The sequence below is a fragment of the Setaria viridis genome, chromosome 3 (genome assembly GCF_005286985.2).
Source record: "Setaria viridis chromosome 3, Setaria_viridis_v4.0, whole genome shotgun sequence".
In the NCBI taxonomy this organism is placed as follows: domain Eukaryota; kingdom Viridiplantae; phylum Streptophyta; class Magnoliopsida; order Poales; family Poaceae; genus Setaria; species Setaria viridis.
In genome coordinates, this window is record NC_048265.2 from 9,242,001 (window position 1) to 9,251,859 (window position 9,859).

Sequence of the window (9,859 nt, forward strand, 5' to 3'; positions counted from 1 at the left end):
AACCTCCTCTTCTATGACCTAAAGGAAGAATCAACCGTGCTGAGCCTCTGGCCATTGTGTGCTGCATTTTCTTGGGTTTCGGGTAGTTTCCACACCCAAAGCCGAGCTCGCCATCGGAGAGCCGCCGCTGTCCATGGCGGTAGGTGTAAGGCTTGTTTTTCCGGGGTAGTAAGTACTCGGGGAGTAGTGCTTGAGTGAAGAGTTGTGTTAAAGAGGTAGACCGGGAAGTCGAGAGCCCCATCGCGACGGTGCCAGTGTGCCCGCATCGCTGGCCGCTATGTTCCGAGTAGTTTCAGAGCCACAAGTAGTTGGAGGAGTGTGTTTCGAGTAGTTCCGGATCCACTAGTAGTTGGTGTGTTGCGTGATGAGTTGTTCTGAAGGTCGTGAGTAGTCAGGAGGTACGATAAGAAGCAGAATAGGTGGCCAGGGTGGTCATCCGAGTAGTCAGAGGTCCCTCCACTGAGTGGTCCAGGGGTAATAAGTAGTTGGTTGGGGAGCGCTTGGTCTTGGTGTTTCCGTTGAGTTTTAATCCGGTGTTTTGAGTTGTTGCACTTTTCAAAATGCATGCTATGCATATATCTTGTCTTTCATCAACTCATCCATATGCATTGTCATGTAGATAACCCGCTAGTGGACGGTCTCTACGAGTTGGTTGCCGTGTCCGAGAGTAAGCAGCTCAAAGCCTCTCTAGTGGAAGTGCCGCAAGATCTAAACCAGAGTGTGGAAGAGCCCAAGGCTGATTCCAAAGGCAAGCCCCGAAGCATAACCCCTACTTTCAAAAACTAACATGCTTGCTTAAGTATTATTTTAATGCATTAGGTTTTTAGGAGTTGAATGAAACCTTAGTTGCATGATCTCTAGGACTCCCAGGTTCGACTACTAGTATGTGCAGGACGATAACAGTGACATGCTTAACTAGGAACGATAGAAGTCGAGTGACTACCTGTCACTCGCGAGATATAGGATCTCTCGGTTGTTGGTAATCTACTCGGAAGAGAAATCTGAAAGCGGAAAAGTTGGAGATCGGGCGGAGAAAGAAATGAAGTGAAGTAAATGATGTTGGTTACACTCTGCCCGTGTCGATTAAGGCCCGTTTATTCTGGCCCTGTTGATCGAGTTTGAACTGTACTATACACCTGCCAGGAGTAAGAGGTAGTTGAAACTGGTAAAACCTAGTATCTTATTGCGTGATGGTAGTTTGAGTTCGTCCTGTTCCCTATTTGTGTACTAGTCAGTAACTCATGGCAGGCCCGAGGAGGTAACGGTGGGGATTAGTACTCGAGGGGCGCACGGGTTCGCAAATACCCTCGCTCTTTAAGTGAACCGATTGTCATATGCTGCTCAACGGGGCAAGGCATATACCGGGTGTATAGGTCCACCTTGCAAGGTTGTAAATCGAATCGATTCGCCGCCACTCTTGGTCAAGAGAACCTTGACCATCGTGTCAAATTGTAGCAAGAAGCGGAATGGAAGAAATGGTGAAATATTCTATGTTGTTATCTAATTACTTGCTACTCTTCCTTGAAAAGTTTTGCAAATATTGCTGACCTAGAATAATTTAGTTCAACTGTAAATGTGATGCTAAAACTTGAAAGTAAGGATCTACTCTTAGTTGTTTTTCGGCAAAACAAATCCTCGGCCAAAAGCCTTGCATACTAGGAGTCGGCCAAGTAGTAAGTCTTTCTGAGTATTAGTATACTCAACCTTGCTTTGTTGTTATTTTTCAGGGCTTACTGCCGACTAGTTTGAGCTGGTTGCTGGTCAACCGTGGGACGGCCGACCTCTACTTGAGGGGTGGTCAGTCGAGTAGTCCCCTAACTCAGCGTGAGGAGCACTTGGGTGTACAAGTACTCAGTTGGATGACATGAGATTGGGCTACTCGTGTCATCATGTATCATTTTAGCTTGTATCGTGTAGACTTCCACTGTATTTAATTTCAGAACTCTGATTTGTAATCTGCTGCGAATTTCAAACTCATTCCAAAACCCTATGTGTACTCTATCAGTACTCGGTGCATGAGTACTCTATGTTTGTAAAATGAGATGTTCTGTTGCATCATCTGTTCTCACCGTCACATGAGACTTGTGTATATGGTTTCGATCGAAGTAATCAGTGGTTGAATCGGGCTTGACCTGACGGACTGTCAGATTACACCATTTTAAGTGCTCGTTGACCTGAATCGTTGATAAAAGGAGGGTTAAATGCACTTAAACCGATTTAATTTGGGTGGTTCCGCCACACTGGGAAAATCGGTCAGACCGGTCCCCAACCAGTCAAACCGGTTTGGTAGAAGTTCCCAAAATGCAAATTGTATTCACCATTGTGTAGCTCTCGTCAAGTAGATTAAAATTCATATGTAGAACGTTCGATTTGGAGTTTGGATATGAGAGTTATGACCTCAAGAAGGTCTGCCCTCCGAGGAGACAGGTCATGCCGGTTGGCTAAACCAGCCATACCGGTTTGGATCCGTAGTCCGAGTAGGAGTTGTATTTTCGCACAAGATTTGTTAGCATTTCGACTCCATTAGAGGCAAGACCTCCCCACCCTATAAATATAAAGGGTCACGATCGATTGAGGGTATCCAATCGATCAAACACAAAACAAATCTACTATTTTATCCTTTTCTTTTATTCTTTTGCCATAGCTTTTCCAATCTCATCTTGTTGTTCTTCCTTCGTCTATACGACGTTTGAGGGCGCTCTAGGTGGCCTACCGATCCTATAACAACCCAAGGTGCGTCTGCCCTGACGGGATCCCTCCTGGGTGAGCGTTATTTGATTTTCATCGCTAGGCATTGTCGGCGAAATCGGTCTGACCGATCACCCTAACCGGTTTGACCGGCCCGTGCAGAGGTGCTGCAAGGATCCCCTCCACGCGCCGCATGTTCGAGTGCTTTTCGTGTGTTGATTCAAAAATTGCCTCAAAACAAGATCTTGAATAGATGCAACGGCATGCGTAGGCAGTGACCCCTGACACATGCGGAGGAAACGCTGCTTGTGTTTCTCCTCCAGTGACAGGTTCCCAATGTGCTAATGGTTTGGGTCACCGAGCTGAGTGCTTCGCTAGTTTGGTAGCATGTTCGCTTCAGCTTATTCAGCCGGCTTATCAGCCACCGAACAGTATTTTTCTCTCACAACAAATCAGCCGTTTCAGTTTTTCAGCCGGCTTATAAGTCCAGCCGAACAGGTCCTGGATTTTAAGTTGGCCTGCCTTTGGTGGCAGACCAACTTAATGCTGAAATAGATACACACGGGATTCCACAAGGGATTACTTTAAAATCTTATTTGCAAAAATTACTATTCCCTCCGTTTCAATTTGTACAATTTATAGGCCGTATTAGCTGTTTTAGTTTATAGGTATTATTTTACATATAGATATAGTCCACAATTTGGAACTTGGAACTGAACAGTCCTAATTCCTCAAAGGAGGAGATCACAAAATAAACCGCGACGGAAAATGAACTAAACATACAAAGCTTCCCAGCTGTAGAAAAGAACGAGAACATCTGAATCAGTCTGCCTTGCGATGGAACTGGCGTCTAGAGATATGGGTCTGTTCGGCTGGACTTATAAGCCGGCTGAAAAGCTGAAACAGCTAATTTGTTGTGAGAGAAAAATACTATTCGGTGGCAAATAAGCTGGCTGAATAAGCTGAAGCGAACAGACCCAGTGGCTCACTGCTACTGACTTGCTGAGGTTGGTTGACCTCCGAGAACCTTCATAGTTCCTAGCGTTGTTTTTTTTCAAGGGATATATACCCTGTTCGGCTGAACTTTTAAGCCGGCTAAAAAGCTAAAACAGCTGATTTGTTGTGAGAGAAAAATATTGTTCGGTGGCTGATAAGCTGAAGCGAACAGGCCTACGTTGTGCCCTGAGTTTTTTTTTTAAAGAAAAAAGAGGCCCAACCTACCAGGGCTGTGGTCTGTGGCCTCATGTGAGCAGAACTGGGCATATGGGCCTCGTGAACTTTGCTGAAACCAGGCCGCGGGTGCTGGCGACCCCATGAGTCCACAATGGGCCTCGCCGCGATCCGGCGTCCTCCCGTCCTCCCCCCTTCTCGCGCCCACAGCCACACCCACACCCACGCGCACTCTCGCCGACTCGCGCGCTCATTCGCCTCCTAATTTTGGCGGGGGCCTCTCCGCACCCCTCTCCCCGCTCCCCGCTTTCCCAATCTCTCCATGACTCCGCTCAACCCACCAACTCGTCCCGCCAGCCCGATCCACTCTCCTCACCCCCCGCGCCACCGCAACGCTCTCAACCGCCGGCGGCGTGGCAATGCAGCCCGGCAGCCAGCCCTCCGCCGGCGACGCGGGCGCCGAGACGGAGGCGTTCGTCCCGCGCGGCGCGCCCCAGGGCCTGCGCCGGCGCACCGGGCCCGTCCCGCTCGACTCGAGTCCCCGCAGCGGCCGCGCGGGCGACGGGACGCGGTCCACCTTCCGCGAGGACGTCGGCCACGCCGCCGCCGAGACGTACCTCGTCACGGGCCTCGCCTTCACCCTGCTCGGATACCTCGGGTGATCAGCGTTTACCAATTATTGCTGGCGATTAGCGATCTCCTCTTTCTCTGAATGTAGCTGGCACCGGTCCCTGCCGAAATTTCGGATGCTGCGATCACGTGGTGGTTATAACGTTAGATGCTTTGATATTCTTCTATGCTTGGCTAGTTAGCTTCAGTTTTAAAAGTTTCGTTTACTGTATGCTTGGTCGACAGTGGTTACCGTTTGGAGAATTGCATCTCCAGCAGATGATTATGTATTTACAGTTAGGGATGCAACAAGTGGGTACAAAGTAGTTCTGCTTGCTGGGTCACTCCCTTCATTTTATTTTCTCATTTTCTGTTTTGAAATCTTAACTTGGTTGTATTTTTGAGCCAACCCCGAGTAAAAAAACTTAAACTTACCTAAATTACAGTTGATGTGTAGTTGTGTACTATGTGTGGGGTGGTCAAGGGTAATAATTTATAAGAACCTGCATCTCTATTTCTTAAGGTGATAAGAACTTGTAATATTGGGACCAAGTTACTAAACATTGTTTTGCATTTTTTCGTCTGTTCCTGAGGGATGCTGTGGCATCTTTTCCATGCATTTATCGAAATGTTAATTTATGTTGCTAACTCAAGATTTGTTGTCCTTTCAGTACAACACACAAATGCACAGCTTCATGATTGAATTTTTTTACATGCTTTCTGATTTTTCAGGATAGGTTATCGGTGGATATCACAGCTTATTGCGCTCCTTCTATATGCAGTTTTACTCATGCCTGGTTTCATAAAAGGTGCATGATAAGTAATTTAGCTTTTGGCTGGCTATCTTTTAAATATTATGTTTACATATAGTTTCCCCCTCTTTGCCATTTAAAACTGCTTGCATTTTCAACCTTTTTCTTGATGCTATTGATATACATATTTTCTAACAATTAACGTTTTACCCCCTTTTCTGTTTTCAGTTGGGTACTACTATTTCTTTTCAAGTCAGGTTTGTAGAAGTGTAGTTTATGGAGAGCAACCTAGAAATAGGTAAGTTGTGTGCTATATAAATGCAACAGATTTATTGAAGTGCGCCAGATTTACAGAGGTCTATATCATGCAGGTTGGATTTGTACATACCCAGAGATCACAGCAAATCCAGTCCAGTTGTGGCATTTGTAACTGGTGGAGCTTGGATCATTGGGTAAGTGACAGCCTCCTCACAATGCATTACAGAGTTCCGTCATGGCATGTTTCCTTGTTACTGATATGGCTTATATTTAGTTACAAGGCGTGGGGTGCTCTTCTTGGAAGGCGGTTAGCAGAGCGAGGAATTATAGTCGCTTGTATTGATTACAGGTGCTGATGCCTTAAAAGTCTTTTGTGATGTATTCACTATGTATATTTAATTTACCATTATGTTTTTAACCTGTATTTTTTTTTACTGGTGAGTATTGACTAGTTGATCTCTCTTGGTTTGCTTGGCGAAACATGAATACGCCTGGCAGAAATTTTCCTCAAGGAACAATAAGTGACATGGTCAGTGATGCTTCTGAGGCGATATCATTTATTTGTAACAATGCTGTTAGCTATGGAGGGGATCCTAATAAGTAAGTGGTACCTTGTCATTTGTTTGCTAGTACTGAAGTTATCTCTTGGAGTTTTGTGGTGCTCTGCTTTAGATATTTTATTATAATTGCTAAATTTTAATAAATCAATCTATAATGAATCTACAGAATCTACTTGATGGGTCAATCAGCAGGAGCACATATTGCAGCCTGTGCTCTCTTAGAGCAAGCAGTTAAAGAATCTAAGGGAGATCACACCTCTTGGAATGTGGCTCAAATAAAAGCATATTTTGGTTTGTCTGGAGGGTGAGAACTTGAAGGCCTCGGCAGATGTTTTGTTATAATTGTAAATGCCTATTCTTAATTAAATAATATATATTACCAATCACTTCTTAAGGGTGCTAGCACATAAAGTTATTTATCCAGTATAAACACTGAAAATGTTTGCAACATGCTTGAATCATGAACTTCAATTTATGAACATGTCTCTACCCCTTCACTTCTAGAAAAGGTCAACAATCTGCTTCTTGACTTTTGGCCATCTGAATTTTCCTTTTAGCACAAAAGAATGTACAATAAACTATCAGATGAACAGTACTACAACCACTCTGTTTTAGCTGGTCCCAAACTGAGATACTAATGTAGCGTTACCAATCCTACATGATATATATACTCATTTACGCTTTGTAGATACAACATCCAAAATTTGGTCGACCACTTTCATGAGCGTGGCCTTTATCGTTCAGTATTTCTCAGGTAAAAAAATTGTTTTTGCATCTGTTGTAGTTGTGTTCTTTCTTTACTAGTACTTGAATACAAGTACATTTCAGTATAATGGAGGGAGAGGAATCGTTGCCACATTTCTCTCCTGAAATTGTCGCCAAGAAATCAAGTGCTGAAGCAATAGCTCTACTACCTCATATTGTACTAATGCATGGCACAGCAGATTACTCCATACCATCATCTGCCAGGTTTGATTATTCTTCCTTCTGGGGTAGCTCTTTTGAACTGTGTTATTTTGTACCTTAAATGACTACATATTTCTATTCCTGTATTCAGGTTTTCATATTTTTTTCCTCAAATTCAAATTGAATAATGAAAACATAAATAAAGCTGAAGCCACATTCCAGCAATTTATCCTGGGTTGGAATTCTGCTTGTAGATGGGAACCATTATTCCAATTTAGACTCTGGTTTTCAATAACATCTAGAATACTTCATAACCAGGCTTAATTAGCAAGAGCATCAAGTTCCAGAAACGCTTGGACTTTCCAACTGTATCATTATATGCAAACACTCTCTCTCATGCTGCTTGAAGGCTTTTTTTCTGAAAAATATTTTGTCACTGTCTTTCATTTCTGAAACCAAGCTTATATTAACTGCTAAATTATTAGTTGGGGACACTAATTTGTCTTTCTATTCTATACAATCCTTTCTTGCTCCATCTTTAAGCTGGGAATAACACTGTTTATTTTACGTGCAGTGAAACTTTTGCAAATGTCCTTAAACAAACTGGCGGGAAAGTAAAGTTACATTTGTATGAAGGAAAGACGCATACTGATGTATTTTTACAGGTAGGTTTTCTTGAATGTCGGAATATGAGTGCTGAAGTGGTTATATCACCTTGGCTCATGCGCTTTTAAGTTTTTAAGCTTTAGTATTAATTGATCAACTAGCACGATGCTATGTGAATGAGACTGAAATTTCATGAATTGTTTGTATAACTCAAATGAGAACTGCAGAACAATGTTCATTTTACATAAATTACTGCATGAACTTCATCATGTTTTATTCCAAAAGAAAGAAAAAAGAACCTGAACATTTGCCTGAGCTCATAAGATTTGTGGTCATGGATGTCGTCACTTTACTGAAATCTTAAGGAAAAAAAATGGTTGACTAAAAATTGTCTACACTCTTTAAGAGAGTGTGCTTTAATTCTTCTAGAACCACAGTGAAACAGTAAAGACCTATTTGATTGCTGCCATTTTACATGTTTGTTCATGGTTTTGACTTGATGCTCCATTTTAGGATCCGCTTAGAGGCGGCAAAGACCAACTGGTTGAAGATGTTATTTCTGTCATCCATGCTGATGATGCAGATGCCCGCGAGAACGACGCTTTGGCACCTACCCCTGAACGCCTGGTTTATGAGTGGCAAATAAAGCTGGCACGCCAAATTAGTCCCTTCTGAACAGGTTTTGTTTCTTCTCATATCAATATTCTGCAGTCAGATTGATCTTTTGTTTCAGCTTTGGTTTCTTCTAATTCTATTTTGGTACTTGTTCTCAGATGAACTGCTGTCTTTTTGTGCTGCTGAGATTGTGGTAGGTCTGCAAGCAGAAAGGTTTTTCTCCAAGACATTTGTATGTTAATAGTATTTAGGTTGAATGCACAAGAAAGCTAGGCATCTGTGCATGTGTGCCAAGATGGCGAACTAGGAAGTAGGAACTACATGGGGGCTCAGAATCTCTCTCAAAAAAAGAAACATGCCTTGCTTGGGGGCGCCAGGTGGTCACTGATCGAAGAAGGTTTTTGTGGGATCTCTAGGCTGTAGGCTGTAGGCAATGCTCTACTACATACTTGTGCCGTGTTTAAACTTGTTTTTTTGTTTTTTTTTTGACAAATTCGTACAAAGTGTATAGAATGACCAATACGATCTGTAAATAGAATAGGATGTTGTATCTTAAGAATATATCGCCAATTCATGAGAAGTTAGATGAACTTGCGACACATATACAGACATGTCATACATTTTTTTATATAAAAAGAATCAAATTCAACCTTAAGCACTATATTTTTGGAGTAGGAAATATCCTACAGGAGCAATATATCTGTTGCCGTTGAGCTCAGACATTTTGTACACGGGCAATGTCCGCTGCTTGGTCGAACAGAGCACGGTGTCGGCAACCGCCGCTGCCCGCGGCGCGTGCCGGGGTGGTCGGTGCCGCCCCCGCGCCGTGTCGCAGCCTCTTGTAGTTGTAGGAGGGGCAGTGCGTGTCGTGTAATGGTCTCGCACCTGTCACCTCCCTCCCTGAACTCTCACCGTGCATGCAAGGCATGTTAGGTGACCAGCATCGGCGCCCGTGTCGGCGGCCTACGACGAAATCTCGTCCAAAGGATTCTGCTCGCCGTATGGGGTATGCCGGTCTGTGGCTGCATCTCATCACGTCTGCACAAACTCATTAGGTCACCTAATTGCGAGCACGCGTCCGTGTCAGAGAGTCAAAACTTGCTCCTGATGACACATGTAATCCTCGTCACCATTGCAGTTCAGATGTTAGTGCGAAGCTGTTCAGATGTCAGAGAGTCAAAACAAGCAAATTGCGGTGCTGAGGTGATAGAAATGGTCAGCTCTGGATCCCTGTTGTGCACGTTATGAAAACAGAATACGGCTAGAAGAAAGATTATTCACCGTTGTATAGCAGTTAGCAGTAACATGTGGAGTATCAAGCTATCTTGCTAGTTTTTTCTTTTACAGTGAAGGTAATTAAGTCCTCCTGCTTGCTGAACCATCACCAGTGGAAGGACAAAGGACTGTTGGTGTAGACACCAACACATGATACACAGCGAGGAACCATGGACGGAGAGCAGACGGTCGAGAATTGAAGAAGGCACGGCCATATGCATCCATCAGCAGCAGCAGCCATCACATCAGATGGGCAGCAGCAGAGACTACACTAGCCCAGCGGCGACAGAGGTAGCCGTGGCCCTGGCCCGTGTCTGTCCCAGTCGCCCTGCCGATCGAGTAGCACAGCACAGCGGCGCAGCGCCATGGGCTCGTGACATGGAGACCTCAGGCTTGGGAGCTGGACGGAGGGGGCGGCCG

The 9,859-nt window shown here is 44.2% G+C and overlaps 1 protein-coding gene across 1 annotated transcript; it reads left to right on the forward strand.

Moving 5' to 3' along the window:
• Positions 1–3,899: 3,899 nt before the first annotated feature.
• Positions 3,900–8,756, forward strand: LOC117847850 (probable isoprenylcysteine alpha-carbonyl methylesterase ICME). The gene is made up of 12 exons (XM_034729137.2): positions 3,900–4,516; positions 5,200–5,276; positions 5,448–5,517; positions 5,591–5,671; positions 5,752–5,826; positions 5,976–6,077; positions 6,204–6,341; positions 6,726–6,791; positions 6,866–7,006; positions 7,518–7,608; positions 8,063–8,228; positions 8,323–8,756. Exons 1-11 carry the CDS (start codon positions 4,278–4,280, stop codon positions 8,222–8,224), a joined length of 1,242 nt encoding a protein of 413 aa, XP_034585028.1. The 5' UTR covers positions 3,900–4,277; the 3' UTR covers positions 8,225–8,228; positions 8,323–8,756.
• Positions 8,757–9,859: the final 1,103 nt, after the last annotated feature.